General features: G+C 32.7%; 1 protein-coding gene across 1 annotated transcript in view; it reads left to right on the top strand.

Annotated features, from left to right (window-relative positions):
- The first annotated feature begins 6861 nt into the window (after positions 1-6861).
- Positions 6862-19281, top strand: part of LOC146536947 (uncharacterized) — a 130817-nt gene continuing 118397 nt past the window's right edge. Inside the window, exons 1-2 of the mRNA XM_085189648.1 lie at positions 6862-6935; positions 8158-8512. Coding sequence (XP_085045774.1) covers positions 6862-6935; positions 8158-8512 — 429 coding nt within the window. The remainder of the gene's footprint in view (positions 6936-8157; positions 8513-19281) is intronic.

Below are 19281 nucleotides of genomic sequence, written 5' to 3' on the forward strand. Positions count from 1 at the left end.
AATAGTTGATTCACTTAACATTATTATAATGATAAATCTTCTAACATTTATAATAAAGATCGCCGAGGATATATAATACATTTTCAATAATCCTATAAGTCAAATATTATCGTAATTCCATTGTTTTATATCACCAGCCAGCAAATCATAGGCAGATGTATCAAACTACAAATCCTAGACAAGTGTCCATTATCAATTATAAAATATTATTTATTGTAATTATCATATATATATTATTTATTATTTAATTACTATTAACTTTATATATCTAATAAATATAATCATAATTCTATAGTAATCCATTACTTAACTACCAAATCATAGATGGATATTTTAAACGCCAAATCAATGACAAGTGTCAAATGTCAATTACAAACATTATTTATGATAACAATCATATATGTATTATTTATTATTTAATTATCATTAATTCTATAAAGCTATTAAGTGCAAACATGAATTATTCTTTATGGCAGCTTCCTTATCTTCAACTTACATAGAACTCTGGTTAGACAAGAAAGATACTGGTCATACGTGATTCCGGTTGGTGCCAAATGGTGTTTTTGCTCTGGAAATTTAAAAATTGCAGGGTTTTGGAGTTTTGTACGTTGTGTTTGTAAAATATATAGAAAAGATGTAGTGAATTGAGATCGTCCTTAAATGTTGGACTGTAAGTTTTTGGCCAAATATATAAAAAAATAAATATGGAAAATATTTAAATATTCGTACAATTAATTCGTGGTTCTATTATTAAAAACTAAAGCCGCCTTTTGTTTAAACAACATAGACAAACCAATAGAAAAATATTTTCAATATGAATATTTTTTAACAAGTATTGAACTATGAACTATTTTTCACATATATGAATATTTCACTATATTTAAAATAACTCGTACATATTATAATTTCGCTTCATACATTACCTAAATGTTAATGCAAATTCCTTTTCTATTTTATCATTGCAATATTAAATTATATCAGAAATACTAGAGATTTACCACCAAATAACATTCATATATCCGATATAATTAAGTGAATATGGACCATTATTATTTTAGGATGTATCCCGCACATAGCAAGGGTAGGTAAGTAAAGGGAACCTGGGAACCTAGTGATAAGACATTCCACTCCTACACATATTATTGTACTGAAAATTAAAATTACTTTATTGGGTTTTATTTACTAAATAATATTGAACAACTACCTCACTGATTAATTATTAGCTTTTAAGCTTATTCACTTAAAAAACAATTTACAGATACGTTTTTATACTTTTGTTAAAATGCTACCTATACTAAAATACACATCTGGTCTATTGATGAAATTTAATGATTATCCCTTATATATGTTTTCCACGCATAAATAGGCAAAAAATCCTAAAAAATCTAAATATACTTTATTTTTCTATATTAATATACCTTTTTAATAATTTCACATTTACTCATATATCACGTAAATGTAATTTTCTATCACCTCCTCAAAATCAGGTAAAAGCTTCTACCAGCTCTCCCACTTTGTAAAGTTAAAATGTTACAGACTAAAAATAGTCGTAAAGAATGAGCAAGTCTCAGTACGTAGTGCGGGTTTGTTAGTTTTTCCCTTTAATTACGAACGTGCGACGTCACTCGTTAAACGAGTAGGGGAAATTAGGCTCCATGCTAATTTACCTGTGACATGCTTCCTTTAGGATGTAAGCTTAGTGTACGGTAAAACTAAACTGTGATGATGAGGGAGATGTGGAAAGTGTATAGTGGATTTGTTTATTTTGAGCATTTCCATGACATTAAGGCCCATCTTATAAATCGCTCTCAAGTCTGAGATCGATCTTGAGAGCGCTTTATTGATAGAAGCCAAGGATTTGTTTTTTTTTTAATATGATTTTAAATGAAGGAAGTATTTAATTATGTTTATAAAATCATCAATTTTAACATTTCTTTTTTACAAAAATATACGGGAATACCTTATATTAAGTCACTTATATATTCGTGTGAAATAATATTTATTAAAGAAAGTCCTTCTTAATTTTAAGCCAGGCCAATCGTGGCACGGTGGCACCAACGCGACAAGATTGTGGGTTGGATTCCCAGTCGAGGAAAACAAATATTTAATATTTGCATTTCTTCACTCTGTTGTCAAGCCACACATTATTCTCTCTCTGCCTACCCTGCTATGTGCAATGTGCAAATGTGAATTTAGCGTGAAGCTCAAAAAATAAATTCAATTAAAGGTTAAGTTTAAAGCGTTGCGTATCATAAATATTGTTGCGAATGTCAGAAACAAATTATACAAAACTTGCTTTTCCAGCCAAAAATCCAGAAGCAGCTAGTGCCAACTTCCCAAGGAACGTCTAGTGTGGTTTTAATTCGGCCATTAATTTGTGGTTCCACCACAGTGCGGTCTCCCGCGTGCCAAGACCTTGACAAGCCTCAGTAGGGCTTAGAGGTCTGTCTAAATTTATAATTAATGGTTTTTTTTCTGCTTCACCCTGTATCCTGAACATAGCGGGGTAAGCAGAGGGAACGTAGTGTTAAGACAAAGTTTACCATTTCTAGCCAAATTTCAAATTTAGTTTGAAAATATTAAGTGAAAATATTAAATAGATCCTTTTTTCAAGCGGGAATCGAACCCACCTTGTGTTTTTTATCTCTCGCGTTTACAGTCGCACACTTGTGCCTTTGCGCACTTCACGACGGTCTCATTAATTGATGATTTGGAAAGATATTTAAAGAGAATTGATAAAATATACTTTTTGATAAATAAACTCTTTACGCTTCTTCCGCAATTTCTATACGAAATTATAAGGCCATCTTTTGCAAAACAAAAATAAACATATCGCGTGCTAATATCCCTAGTGAAGACCGTTAGTCTCCGAAAAATGATTCTTATTATATATCTTATAATTTGTTTCCTAAATAAAATAAACTATTTTTTGTAGAAAATTGTTGTAAAGATATATATGTATATATCAATACTAGCGGACTCGCGCAGCTTCGCTTGCGTATTTAAGGGTGAATTCTAATAACCCATGAAACATGTGTTCAATGAAATATTTTTAAGAGTCTAAATTTCAAATTTTATAAAAATCGGTGGCGATTTAAGATTTTTTCCATACAAACTTTCAACTCTTTATTTGCACCCTTAGAGGGAGAATTCTAGAAAACTATGAAACACGTGTTCAATTAAATACTTTTAAAAATCTAAATTTCAAATTTTATAAAAATCGATAAAGATTTAAATTTTTTTCCATACAAACTTTGAACCCCTATTTGACCCCTTTAGGGTTAAAATTTTTCAAAATCCCTTCTTAGTGGATGTCCAGATTACGAAAGTAAACATTTGTCCAAATTTCACGTTTCGGCCATCAGCGGTTACGGTTGTGCGTGCGTCTTACCTCAGTCAGTGAGGACAAGTCCTTTTATATATATAGATTACAATCTCAGATTATTATAAAGTAGAACTAAAGGTATTCCTTTGCAAGCCTAGTGTTTAGACACTCTGCTCCCCTATTCCACACTACACAATCCACTGAATTCTGAAAGCATTGCTTCTAGAACTTGACGTAGAACGTAGAAGAAGAAGCTTTTCAACGACACTAGAGCTAAGAAATAACAATATTAAATATTGAATTTCCTTCAGTAAGAATCAAACCCCTAACCTGTAAATATATATAAATAAATATAAATAGTAACTTCTTAGTGTATGCAAACGTGCCTTATAATATTATTATCCCAAAAGAGCACTAAATAACTGGTGTAGAGCTAGTTTCAAAATAGTACAAGACCACGTCCCAACTGTCCCCTCGGCTCTTACGTCTGTATCTGGTCTGTCAGGCACGTCTGTATCTAGAATTGAATCAATCCCAGGAGACAGAAGTTGTATAGTCTAGAAATAATAATTTAATAATCCACTAAGATTCTAGAGGTCCTGGCTGAGTGGCACAAGCGTGTGACTATAAGCGTGAGAGTAGTGAGTTCAATTCTGAAGAATTAATTATCATTATTTATAATTTTTTTAATTTCTTTGCTCTGGTGCCTCAAAAATTCGGCGGAAAATGGAGAACTTAGGGTCATAACACTAGGTTCCCTCTTCCTACCCTACTATAAGCGCGATAAAGCGTGAAACTGAAAAGAAACAAAAATTCTACTTTTGAACGTGCTTTTGGATATGTTGAAAAATGCCTAATTAACAATGTTTACAACACTCGGTTGAAATTTCTGTAACTTTCTTTCTTTAACTGTTTTCTGTAACTTCAAAATTATTCTGAAAAAATATTATAAAATAAATATTAAAATAGTTTTGTTTGTTTCTCGTTAGATAAATTTCATTTGTTAACAAAGAATAAATTTCTGCAAAGCGCACCAACTGATGAATTTGAAATTACATAACAAGGATAATTAGAAAAATTTGGAAGTGACGTCCCATAATAAACACAGCATAAACACAGCTTAAGTTAATCTTTTTATAGTATTATCTTACAGGGCGGGTTGTGGGTTCGATGCTCAATCGTAGAAAGTAAATATTTAATACTTTTATTTTCTCATTCTGGCTATGAGGTAAAACGCGCAACACGGATTTCCTTCAGAATTGGCCGGCAAATGGGAATTTTATTTAATTTTAATTAATTTAATATGTGCGGGAAAAAAATTAAATTTGCGTAGATTTCAATCTGTGCCTGTTGCTAACAATATATAACATCGTAAGTAAGATATTCCACTAGTAATAACAAACCTTCCATTGATATTCCACCCGTATTGCCAATTGTACGTGGTTCTTTATATAACAACCCCTAGATTTTCTTATTGGGAACCAAATTATTTACGTACACTGTTTGCAAGGCATTCGTATGTAAATTATTTCCATGCTATATTGGAGCTTGAGCCTTCCTATATTGCCTTGAAATGTTATTAGAGATCAGGTTAAAACAAAAAAGGCCTTTAGAATTTCTCAATTTCTCTTTCTTTGAAAATATTTAATTACTTCAAGTAGGAATCGAACCCCGTCACAACTGAGGTCGTCGGGCCAGCACAGAAGAACCTGGGAACCTTAAAACACACTCCACATTAAGAGACTTTCATTCCCCATCTTCCGCTGAATTCTCAAAACATTAAGTGGCTGAACTAACCGCCGAACATTACACCGTTCCCAGAGTGAAGAAATTAAAAATATCAAATATTTCACTTCCCCAAATAAAAATCGAACCGACAACTGTCATGTTTACGCCACTGTACCAAGACGGCTTTAAAACTTTAATAATAAATACAAAGACATGAACGTTAAGTAACACGGACGGGTGAGAGCGAAGATTGAGTATTCACGAGATACGCGAATCTCCTTAGCAAGTTGGTCTCGTCATTTGTCAATGTGTCACAAGCGCTATTACTTGTATATGTTATATGTAGCTTCTGTTGACGGTTCATATAAGAATTAATATTATATTAAAATATATAAGTAAAAGAAATGTAAGTAACGCGACGATTGTGGGTTCGATTCCCACTCGAGAAAGAGAAATATTTATTTACGTTTATATTTCCATTTCTTCGCTCTGGTGTCGAGACAATGCCTCCAGAATTCGGCAGAAAGTGGGCAACGGAGTGTCTTAACACTAAGTTCCCTCAGCCTACCCTGCTATGTGCGGGATACAGCGTGAAGCTGACTTATTTTTTTAGTAATATAGCATGAAATACTGGTATATTTTTTTTAAAGCTTATTACTTAACCTGAGCTTTCATTTAGGTTGTAATTACCTAGGTTGTAATTGAACTTGAACCTGTCGCGTTTACGGTCTCACGCATCTACCACTGCGCTAAAACCCCTGGGGCCCCGTGAGGCCCCTCATTTAGGTGTGTACATAATTATATTAAAACAGCACTTTAGGATTTCGTATATTTTGTTTATATATAAGCCATAGATCAATTGGATGATTTCCACACGTTTTTTTTATATAATGCATAAGGCTTTAATCAATAGCCACGTTTTAAAATAAAATACGGTACCTACGGTATTCTACTCTTTCAGTATTTTTATTCGGTAATAAAATTTAAATCCGATCCAACACTGCGAACCGCCACTGCCTTTATATAAAGCGGATATTTTAGAGCAATATGAATTAACAAGTGTGAAAGTTATTTATTTCAAGCTAGTATAAAAGTACCGTTTAATTGAGGATATTGGAAGCCAATCTTGTTGGTTGCTCTTAGTGTTCTATTTTCTATATTTTATCTATTTTTATGAAAAATAATGTTTTTTTTTTAGGTAAAATTGATTTGATATAAAAAAATTATATATATTTCGATCTTTCATACACACAGCTGGGTAAGCAGAGGAAACCTAGTGTTTCGACACTCTATTCCTCATTTTTCGCCGAATTCTGGAGGTATTACGTGTTGAGTGGTGGAACATAACGTCACGCTTTACCTCGACACCAGAGCGAAGAAATAGAAATATACATTTTCAATTATTATTTCATTTCCTCGCGTAGGGATCGAACCCATGACCAGTCGCATTTACAATCACACTTTGTGCCCCAGCGCCACGAGTAGCCTCATTTAACAATTTAGTATGCCTCGAAAATTCGGTGAAAAGTGGAGTTTCTTAACTCCAAACTCTCTCTCTCTCTCATTTTGCTGTTTTTAAAAAAAAAACTTACTCCAAGACTACTACTAATTTAAATATCAGAGTACAATTTCAATTACTATCGTACAGCAAAGGATATTAATAGTTTAAAAATGCAAATTGAGTACGGCGGAGATAACCGACATCATCTATCGCAGCTAACTATGCTGAAATTAAAAAGGGAACAAGTTTCATGTTTAGCTACGTTCTATGAAATATTCATGTCTGGAATATTCCAATCAGTGTTTAGATGCCTTTGAGAATTTTGTTTGATACTGTAAATTTATCGTTGTGGCTTAGTGGATGTTTATGGGACGGGTGCAGGTTTGAATATCACTCGAGGGAATGATTATTATCAAATTATTAGTCCTGTCTTAATTAAAATATTGCCGTCATTTAATGCTGACCTTGTATTTAATATTTTTGATAGAGATTTCAAAGCAAAAATTACTTTTATTATTTTTGACTAATTTTAAGGTTCCTTAGGTAACATAGAACACTTATAGGATCCCTTTATTGTCCATTTGTCCGTCCGTCAAGACCATTTATCTCAAGATCGCATAGAGGTATCAAGGTGAAATTAGTATCAAATATTCAAGTATACGATCTCAAGTCTATAATCCCTAAGCTTCTAAGTCAACGCAATCAAAAGATACGAGCATTTATATATCGATTTTGCTATATTTGGTATGAAATCCGCTGCGCAGTTAAAACCTATAGGGTACTTACCGTGCACCTACAGTTTAGAAATTTGGCACGAAGTGAGAACTAGAAATATAAATAAATAGCAAAATCCGAAAAATTTAAATTTATTGGTATTTCATAAAAAAAAGAATTACAAATTTATTTTTGTTGTTAATTTCGTACAAAATGAATACATATGCCTGCAAACTTAAGTTTGTCAACTTTTGTAAGAAGGACTCGGTAGGAGAGTCCAACTCACATTTGACTGTGTTTTTTTTTTCCTTTTTTATTAATATTCCTACAACTATTAAGCATAGTAAGGCACACTATAGTATTTCTAATTGTTAAGAAAACGGTATTTATCTCATGAAGTCTTTTAAACTCTTGGAATTTCAAAACTACATTTTGCATCGAATATGGTGTGCACTTTCAGGCATTTTGTCCCAAAGGACGCAAGTGTCGTTAGTAAATTAGAATGGCCAGACCTACTTTCGTCACGTACAGCTTGGTTTTAGCCACGCTTATATTTTCAAATAAAAACGTGAAATTAAAATTATGAAAATAAAATAGAGGCCAGTCGTGGCACAAGTGTGCGACTGTAAACGCGAAAGGTTGTGGGTTCGATTCCCACTCGGGGAATGAATAATTTATTGTGGCCTCATGCCGGAGGATAGTGAGGAACGAAGTATTCCCTCTGCCTACTATGCTACAAAAAAAGAAAAAAATCTCAAAACAGAATTCAGTGAGCTTTTGCTACGTATTTTTCACTCTTCACTTACGACGATAACGTAACTCTAACAAAACACAAATTTCTCAATAAAAACCCTAATAAAGTTCTTAAATATATATTTCTTTGTTCCAGGCTATCAATACACCAGCTACTCAGCATCACACTGATCACAATCTTCACAAAAACCGTCTCATCTCAGTCCGGAGAGCACCAGGGTCCGCAGACATGCGGCGGCCGGTTGAAGGGTCCAGTCGGCATAATACAAACACCCAACTTTCCCAATCCATTTCCCGTCCCTATCAAATGTCGATGGATTATCCAGCACGATATCGTAAATGGTACGATATCGATATATTTCACACAGCAATACACCACTAGTGGTTTGACGTTCACAGAGTACATGTACTACGATGAGTCGTACAAGCTGGGTGAACGGAAAGCTTTGAGCGTCACAGAGGAGAATATCACAAGGATCAAATGGTTGCAGGTATTTATAGATTTTGCTATATATTTTATTCGATAGTCATGTTATTTTTTATAGTTGTGTTTTTTTAGTTTTTGGCAAGGTTAAAAGTAAATATTAATCAAAATTTTAGACGCTGTAATAGCGTTATTTAATCCCTCTCCAATATATTTATCTCTGGTCTTATATATAGCAGTGATTTTACAAATTTATATTTCAGTACCTTGAGTTACTAAAAGGATAGTTTTAGTTTTTTGTGTTAATAAAGAAAATATTAATTGGTTAACTCTGCCTTCTTTGCTATATGCGGGATGCAGAGTGAAAATAAAAAAATTAAATAATTAAAGCGTTGAGTGGATTAACATATATATTATGATAGCTATTGGTATGTAAGTGCATTTTTTCTTAATTCACTAATTGTAACATCAGAATCGCAAGACTCGTAGTAGTTCTCGTAGCAAAATTTGAACCAATGACCTATGCAAAATTTGAAATACGACAGTGTCATATATTTTAGAAAATAAAACATAAATTCCAAGTTATTATTTTTAAAGTATATTTTTCTAAAAAAAAACTTTAACACAAAATACCTACTTAAGGCTCGAAGCTACTATGGCTTGATGTTACTCGTAAACGTAAATGTCTTTTGTCATTTACAAGCGGATTTCACAAAGATGACGGTACTTCTAGGGAAATCGCAATTTTAAAGCAAAAATTATTTATATATTTTATAAGATAATTTTTCGAGAATGTGATCCTGGGGCCTAAATTCTTTATAGAAAAATGATTTTCAAGGGTTTTTTTGCATCGTTAGCTATAAAAATATTAAATAAGATTTTCATTTTGATTTTCGACATTTAAGAGATAACGACCTCTTTCTAGTTTTGCGTGATATAAAGTAATTGGGCCAATTCCCATCATTATACAAAACAGACACAGCAAGTTACTACAGTACTAGTGAAACTTAGCTAGTATTCTGAAATAAATTGTGTTTATTATACTATTTTTTTTCATTCCTGTAAGAATTTCGAAAAGTCCTCTATTAATATTCTTCAATACTTCTTAAGGAACCTACATGCCTACAAAACCTACCTACAGAACCTACAAAATTTCAAAGTTCTATGCCATATAGCTCTGTCTTTAGGCGCGGCGTTGAGATCCGTGACTCAATATTCAATAACACGAGTAGGAAATGATGAGCGGAGTGTATTGACACTAAGTTCTGTCGTTAATCTGAAAAATAAACAATTAAAAATAACTTTAAAACACCATTCCGTTAAGTCGTAGCGAATCTTTTGAAACCGACAGGAAACTACGGTAATTACACAATCAGTTGATTGTGTAATGCCTCAGAAAATGAGAAATACCGCAGAAGCATCCGGCCGCTTAGTTATTTTGCAAAAATGCTATTTTATATGGAATATTTATTCTTGCTTCACGCTGTATCTCGTACATAGCAGGGTAGGCAGAGGGAACCTAGTGTTAAGACAACGTTTTCCAATAGGACATTTCCGTCCCTACTTTCCGCTTAGAACTTAGAATTAACACTGTATTGAGCATGGCGATGAAATGGAAATATTAAATATTTATTTTTTTCGAGCGGGAATAGAACCCATAATCGTCGCGTTCACATATTATTTCTTCACTTATTTCTTCATAATTCTAATCTAATCTTCGCGAAACTATCCTGGGATAAATTGTGTTTTCTTAACTTTACCCCATATTCCAATAGTAAGGAACCTGGAAAACTTGTGTTAAGACATTCCGTTCCCATTGAGACACTTTCGTTCTTTACTCTTCGTGGAATTCGTTCGTGGAAGTAACAATGTGTATAAAAAAATCTAATACAGCTCTTTAACCCACTTATAATTCAAAATGAATTCGAAGTGGAAATTTATTTTCTTTTGCAACCTACACACCTTCAATTTCGTATTATTGTTGTGTTGTTCCAAATCTTTATCATTTATATAAAATCTTAAAAACTAATATATACTTTACGTATATAATATTATATTATATTTGATCTCTAAGAATAGAATGAATGAAAGATGACAAATAAGTACAAAAGAGCACAACGACTTACGCATTTCAATGGCAGCCCGCCAGACCAGTAGACTCTATGAAACTGTTTATATAACTCATTTTCACTGTGAACATTGCCTACTCTTTTTTTTATTTTTTTTAGCTTCAGGGAACCTGGAACCCATTTTAAAGGCAATATCATATCATTTAATATTTTAGAATCAATTTGTTGAAAGAAAATATTTTATATTCATATTTTTTTTTATTTATGACCCATTTAAATGACAGAAACACTAGAATAAATAAACATCAACATCTCCCCGAGTGTGATTCGAATCTGCAACCATCTTGTTTACAGCCAGACGCTACACTACGACGGCTTCATCTGTCTCGCTTACCTAATATCTATCTATATATATAAAATCGAAAGGTCACTCACTCATCACGAAATCTCAGAAACTACAATTGCTAGGAATCTCAAATTTTGCATAGGAGTTACTTACAGGACGTAGGTGCTCGCTAAGACGGGAATTTGCAATATTCGACTTCTAAGGGGTTGTTTTTGGAGTTGAAAATTTGTATGAAACTTCGTTACTACAAATTCTAGGAGTATCAAATTTTGCATGGTCGTCACTTATAGGACGTAGGTACCCATGCAGACAGAAATTAATAATAACGTAGTTCACGCAGGCGAAGCCACGGGAGGGCCGCTAGTAACATAATATAACTTAGTTACAATACCAAATCAAAACCTATTGAAGTTAGAAAATTTAAATATCGAGTTATTAGAGGTAATTGTCATTCACATCACGTACTGGGGAAGGCTGCGGCCGCGCCGAGCTGAAAGAACGAATAGGAATATGCTAATTTAATGAATAATGTGTATTTGAAAATCTTTTAAATGGTACATTTTATGTATGTTTAACTTTTGTGATAAAAAATTTAAATTATGTGTTTTTTTTTTCAAAATGTCTAATAATTTCGGCAACGTAGTGTTTAAACATATTGTTTCACGTTTTCTATTTAATGTTCGAGGTATTACGAGTTGAGGGCTCAAAGCAACGTCGTCTAATTTAAATTTAAACATTCCTTCGAGTGGATGTCGAACCCATTACCTTCTCATTAACACGTTGTAATAAGCATACATTGTCTTGACGCAGTTAACGTATGACTTAATTGACTAGAATTCTTGGAGGGTATCCAAATCGGGGGTTCGAATCCTGCTGCGTTTTCTTTTAAATCATACACTACTTGAAAACCAATAATCTAAATTACTAAGTTAATTTATTTATCCTAAACTGATAGAACTGAAAACCTTTCGACAGTCGTCAGTAAATCCTCCATGCCATTGTTCCAAATAATCCAAGGAACAGCCAACAAATACACAAAAGCCCGCTAATAATGGCAATTCAAACTTTTCTTGTTTTCCAGAGTTCGGAAACCATTTCCATATAACAAATACGTAAAAATAAATATTTTATTTATGTTTATATATACATGAAGCCAAACTTGGCGCAAAAACACAATGGTATGTCAGTAAAGGCGCTAGGTTGTGGATTCGATTGGAAGAAATGAAAGGAGAAAATGAAATATATAATATTTTTGTTTCTTGTGGGTCCCTGTGCCTATCCTGCTATACACGGGATACAGCGTGAATTTTAAAAAAAAATATACATACAAATATATTATTATTAATTAATTTGACTTTTATACTTATTTTATTTTTTAGCTTCATCGAAATTTTTATAGCTGCGCATCTGTTTTATTATAATTAGATATGCATAAGGTTTCTTTGATTAAATTGTATTGTACTATATTAATATTAATTAAAATTTTACATACACAAATAATCCAGCAGTAAGTCTAGACGGTGGTGTAGACTGTGGACTTAAACCCCGGGATAATTACAAGAAAATAACCTAAAGGTAGAATTGATTAAAAAATAATTAAATAACTATAAAAATAGCGATTTTAAATTACTAGTGTATCTATAAAAATATTTTGGTGCAAATTAGAGGAAATCTAGTGGTAAGACACCCGTTTGTCATTTCCCCACTTTCTGTCCAAGTTTTGTGAGTGTATCTTGTATCACTAAATAAAATAATTTAATCTCCCGAGTAGGAATCGAACCCATAACAAGCCGTGTTTACAGTCAAACTTGTGCTCCAATAATATATTCTAATAATCTTCCACGTACAGACATTTTACCATTTTATTACTTTTATAGAAGATTGTTTAGTGAATACTGAAACTACTAATTCCACCTACAAGTATATTAACTAGTAGGTAAACTAGCATTCGTCGCAATAGCTAATTTACTGTTAGGTTGCTACGTGACTCGAATGTGACGTATTGCACTTGCTACGAAATCAGCTACGAATACTCAAAATACTTAAATAAAGTTATATAATTCAAGTTATATATGTATGCTTAATTTATAAATAATGTTCATATTGAAAATATTATTTAATGGTATGGAATTGTATTGGATTGCTTAAACACTATGTTCCCTCGGTTCTGTGCGGGTAAATTAATCCTTATGAATTAATTCTTTATATTATATGAAATGAGCAATAAATATTATAAAATATATTTGTAAATAAAAAAAAATTGAAGCTATAGCAGGTATTATTATAGCTAGAGCAGTTAATATATTGGTAGGTTGCTACGTAAGTCAAATGTGACGTGTGCACTTGCTACGAAATCAGCTACGAATACTCGTAGCTATGAATACGTGTCGCTATATTTCGTTATAGCAATCAACTGATATACGAAAATGTATGTACCTTCTTTTTAAACTTAGACAGAATGAAAATATTTGTCATGCTTAATAAAAGAAAAATGTGGAAAAAGTTTTATCTAACGACTAGATGTCGTCTATAGATGCAGCTTTATCTTCACCTTTCAAAATGTATTTTTTTCTCTAACAGTGGAAAAAAAAATCTCTTAAATTGTTTAAAATATTTAACCATTTTTTTTTTCATAACATATAAATACAGCATTAAAGTCCATAGACCGTGTAAAAACCTTAAATGTACATTGTAGCGTTAACTCACGTTCGTTCGCATTGCTAAGTAACTGTAGCTGGATTGTATTGTAGAAACTAATTAATTAATGGTCTACAATAGTGTCATTAAGTTCGTTGTTCTTTAATTTTCTTTGTCCGGAAAACAAAGAATATAATATAAAGAATTAATATAAAATAAAGAGAGAAATTGACAATTCATTACTTCTCTAACATGAGGAGTATTTGGAAGGATTAAAGGAGAATTTCTCGAAATTTCTAAAGAGTTTTATAATTTACGATCCATGTAAAAAAAAATTGCAAGCTACTTGTAAATATTAAAAAACATAATATTAACAATTCAAAATATAGTTCCAACAAAGTAAAGCTCCAAAAACAACAAACTACAAAAACCGATCGCTAAAATGTAAATAATACTTAAAATAAAATCCAATGGCAGCCTCCGAGGATATTAGCAAACGGTAAACAAAGTTGTTTTATTTTCAACGTCCCGGGTTCAATGCGGGTGGGACGCCCCACTTGTGAAACACACGTAACTTTAAACTTCCTTTGCCGCAGTTTAAAATCTTGTGAAACAACTTAGTATTTCATTGTAGGAAGTTATTTTCGTAACCCTTGTGGCTCAGTGTGTGACTATCGTAACGTGATCGTAGGTTTGACTCTCACTCGGGGGAATTAATTATTTAAATTTCAATGCTGTGATAAGAAAACAAAATGCGACATTAAGTTACGCTACCCATCACGCCATGTCTCCAAAATCTGTACGTCTGCACATCCTGCTATATGAGGGATATGAGGTGAACCTAAAAGAAAATTATTTCTTCTTATGAAAAAATGTCCTATTTAAAAAAAAAGTAAAACAAATACATGAGATTTTATTAAAACCTGTGATGTTAAACTATTATTTAAAATTTATTTATTTAATTTCCATACAAAGTTAGTTTCTTTAATTTTTTGTGAAAAGCAATGAACTCTCAGAACATCTTTTCAGAACTTCCACTACGTATACCATTTAAATAAACTGCTATTGGAAATTCGGATGCTTTCAACGGTATTAGCAAACAGTAAACATTCGTAACAAACGCTAGTTTTATTTTTAAAGTCGATAAAGTTTAATTTAAGTTGGTAGAGTTTGTACTTTTAATATTGACTTTAGTTTCGAGTGAACGATTTCGAGTTACGCGACTTAAAAGCACAGTAAAAGATGAAGCAAAGTAAGTTTAGTTAAGAAATTAATTACTTTACAAACTGAGAAACTCTAATTATTATAAAAATTATTTAATATTTGGGTCAATAAGTAATTAATGTCTTTGTTTTTTTAGCTTTACGTTGTATCATGCACGTACCTGGATAGGCAGAGAGAACATAGGAACCTAGTGTTAATATATTCTGTTTCCTATTAAGACACTCCGTTCTCCACTTTCTGCAAAATTCTGAAAGTATTGCGTGTTGATTGGCGAACCTCAAAGTCACGCTTTGCCTCGTCATCTACATCCCATTTTTTATTCTCCAAGTATTCATCACGTCTGATAGGAATCCAAGTTAAAGGTAAAAAAATTTAGCATCAAGTGCTTTAGGCGAAATTGACTGGCGGACGCCCGCATTCAAGTTTACGAGCTCGCCGCTTACGTAAGCTTTATGGTAGTTTTGGATTTTATTTTCCCGTTTCATAGATTTTTAGAGGAAACTGATATTTAGTTTTAGTTTTACTTGTAAAATTGATATAGACAGTTTCATGTTTTTAGAAATTTTAATACGAAAAAGCAGATAACGCTTTCACCGTAAAAGGTGTTAGGAAATTGAAATTTAGTGCTGATTCACTCCGTTCTCCATTTTTATAGTCAATTCTTGAATGGAACTCTAAAGAGGTATATATTATTTACAATATATACAATACATTTATTTTTTTGAAAATACAATACAAAAATTTTGTTTTTTAACCATTTTATACTCCAACTTTGTCTTATTCACTAATTTTACTAAAATTAAGAACTTCTCAAACTGAATGACTTTCTATAATACCCTAAAAATCTATTAAAATAGATACAATAATACCTAATTTCTGTAAAGATTATAATAATAAAAACAATCTTCATACATTTCCTGCAAACTCTGGCAGTGACAGGTCGTCCGACATGATCTCGCGGTTGTACCTAGACAACCTATTTGTATTCGAGTAAAGAATAATAAACGACATTATTAGGACATTTTAGTTTTTTTATCCTTTTTTACGGTATGGCACACACTTTTATTATATTTTTATTGAATATCAAAAAAAAAACATGTCTTTCATCAGATCGGAAGAAATTGTTTCGTTGAGCTTGCCACTTCTCAAGAATTCTGCCGAAAGTGGAAAAGGGGGTATCCTAATGGAAACGGAGTGTACATGAACGTAGCACAACTACATTGCTTACATATAAAAATATCATTTTTTTTTATTTAATGTACTTTCTGAACTTCATCACCGATGAATCTCATCACTCAACGCCATTGTCATCATACATAAAACTTTTATTTCTATTAAAGGAGAGGAATTAAAGGGAGGATTCTATTAAAAGAGATGAATTATGAGGATAATTGTGGGTTTGATTTCGGTTCAGGGGGTAAAATATTAATATTTTCGTTTCCTCGGTCTGGCAAAAATGCAAAGCCGTTGAGTCCCGCCATACAACACGCAACGCCTCGACAATTCAATAGAAAATGGTGAACGGATGTATGTTGACGAGAACGTAGTATCTTAACATTAGGTTCCTAGGTTCCTTTTGCCTAACCTGCTATGTGTGAAATATTTTCTTGAGCACGATTTAAATCCTCATCAATATAAGCCCCACGATAGTGTATAATTACCTATCTATATATATATTAGTTTAGGACTTAGCTCAGCGTATAATCGCTTTTCAATAATTGAATAAAGTTCGTACAACACTTGAAGTAGTACGCCTCTTTTGTATTATGAAGACGTTCTGAACTTCTCCAATGGCTTCCATTCTCATATGTGGATGAAATAATCAAAGTTTGTAATTTCACTATATCTAGAGATCTTTGGTATTATAAGATTTTTGTTTTAATTTATTTTAAGTAATGATCTACTCTGGCTTATTTTAGATGAGATTTTAAAATAAAATGTTAGCATACGTCTCTTAAAAAATACATACAAAGTGCACCAAAATCGATGCATATCTTTAAAAATAAATGCTTGTATCTTTTAATCGCGATGACTTAGAAGCTTAATTCTTTCTATGCTAGATAATCAATCTTGACAAACAGACAAGAAAGTGATCCTACAAGGGTTCCGTTTTTACCTTTTGAGGTACGGTAACCATAAAAATGTATTAACTCAGGTCCTGCCAGTTAACACGCAATCTTTGTAAGCTTGCCTGTAAGTGGAGAACGTAGTGCTCTAGCACTAAGATTGAGATGTTTTCCCTGTCTTTATTAGAAAAACATAGAAATTGACATTTTCAATAAAAGTAAGTGTGACTGGCTTTCTTTAATATCACTAAGTTAACAAAATCTAAATACGAGATAAAACAAATACTATAATAATAATCTAATAATATAAGAAAGAAACATCACTCTAGGAAAATCCAGGAAATAGTAGCGGGAAGTAAGTTTACCCTCTAGAGAGAAAACAAAGATGTCGACTGTGCATACTGCCTCGCCGTGATTAAATGTCAAATGTGGTATGACAAGTGCGAGTCGGACATTCCAACGAGTTCCGTACAGTGTTACAGTGGTCTTAAGTTACCTTTGATATATAATACTATGTTTCTCTTTAGCATCACCCTGTATACTGTAACTGTAAAATGTGACATATAGAATAAACAATAAAAACCAGGAGGATTTTTTTAAGTTCCTCTAATGAATACAATTTAAATATATCTTTCCTCCGAGTGGAAATCGAATCTACACTCATCATGTGCATATAATGTTCCACTGTACTGAGATGACATCAATAATTAACTTACATTTATTTGTATACAAAATATATCATTTGACGTTCGATATTTCTAAACGAAGTTAGCTGTGTTAACGCTAATTCAATTTATGGCAACGAACCTGCTAGTTTAAAATTTGAGTAACTTGCAAATTTGTTCGTACAAAAATACAATTTGAAAAATAAAAACTGAGTGAAAAATGTTTATTCTTTATTTTTAACTCACACTGTTAGTGTTTTAGTTATTTATAAATTAGTAAAGAAAAGTGAGTGGTGAGAGAGGTACGGGGAAACTCAATTGACCTGAAATTACTCGTACAGTATCGACAATACTGGAGAAAGGCCACGTAAAAAGCATGAGGACACATACCCCCTAAGAACACACATTGGTTTAGCGCCCCGTCCTTTTTAGGAGTTCGTTCTTTTTCTCTACCCCCTAGGAATATGAAGAAGCTAAAAAAACGGAAAAACATATACTTGTAGCAAATTCGTATATCCTTTGATTTAATATCAAACAAAACAAGCATGCATAAATCACATGCATATGCACATTGCATTTTCATCGACGTATGTCAAACAAGTTCAGTAAATGTATTCTTAGTGTCAAGGTGAACTATATCTAAACTTCTATCTATAGCCGCTGTGTTATAGACGACACGAGTGCAGTTCCGTGGTAATTTTATTTATAACCCAAGTTTGTGCATTGCTTTAGAATATAGCTTTTGTAAGTCGTGATTTGTGGACCAGGTGTGAATAAAAATTTGATTTAAGACTGCATGGCAGAAAATTCAGAGAAAAATACTGTATTAGTAGTAGGGTAGGCAGAGGAAACTTGGGAACTTGGTGTTAAGGCTCCGTTCCCATTGGGACACTTCCTTTCTCCACTTTCTGCAGAATTCTGTTGAGTGGCGGAAATCAACGACGGCTTTGGTAACGCCTTGTTACCAAAGCGAAGAAATCAAAATAATAAACATGTCATTTCCTCATGTGGGAATCAAACTCACAACCTGTCGTGTTTACGGTTGCATGACTCTTCCCCTGCCTCTACCTATGCTGCTAGCGCGAAGGTAAAAAAAAATATAAGAACATATCGGAATAAACTCAATAGTCATTGAAATTAGAATTTAGTAAGTACCTAAGTCATGTAAATGTACTTGTCCTCACCTGGTCTAGTCTGGTCTCGTAAGTCTCTCTCAATGCCAACTCCATCGTAATTCACTTTGGTTGATCTGTGAAACACTGGATGCATTAGCTTTGCAAGTTTGCAAACTTTGGTAATTAGTGCCTGTTGTGCTAAATTTAACAGTCGTTCTTATTTCGGCATTAATCGATAGAATCTAGTGTAGAAACACTTTTTTTTAGCTGTACGCTGTATCCTGTAAGGAGCAGGGTAGGCAGAGGGAGTCAAGTGTTCAGATACTTCCATTCTCCACTTTTCACCAAATTCTTGAGGCATTGCGAATTGAATGGGGGAAATCAACGCCGCGTTTTGCTTTTGCTTCGTTACCAGAACAAGAAAATGAATATATTAAATATTTCACACTTTCAAGTGAGAATCGAACTCACAACCGTCGCGCTTACAACAACACACTTGTGACTCTTCGTCACGTCGGTCTCACTGTTTCTCTTTCTCCATAATTGCCTGTATTATGATCTTTTGTGTTACTTGTCAGAATAATAATTGTGTATATTATGATACAGTTTTCAAAAGGAACCTAGTGTCAAGACTCTCAGTTTTATTCGCTCCCAAGTTCAAGGAGGAATCGAATTCCTTTTTATCGTCCATTTCCTAATTAAATACAAACATAT

This window comes from Heliconius melpomene, chromosome 8, assembly GCF_056956725.1.
Source record: "Heliconius melpomene rosina isolate 202511_hmr_F chromosome 8, ASM5695672v1, whole genome shotgun sequence".
Lineage (NCBI taxonomy): Eukaryota > Metazoa > Arthropoda > Insecta > Lepidoptera > Nymphalidae > Heliconius > Heliconius melpomene.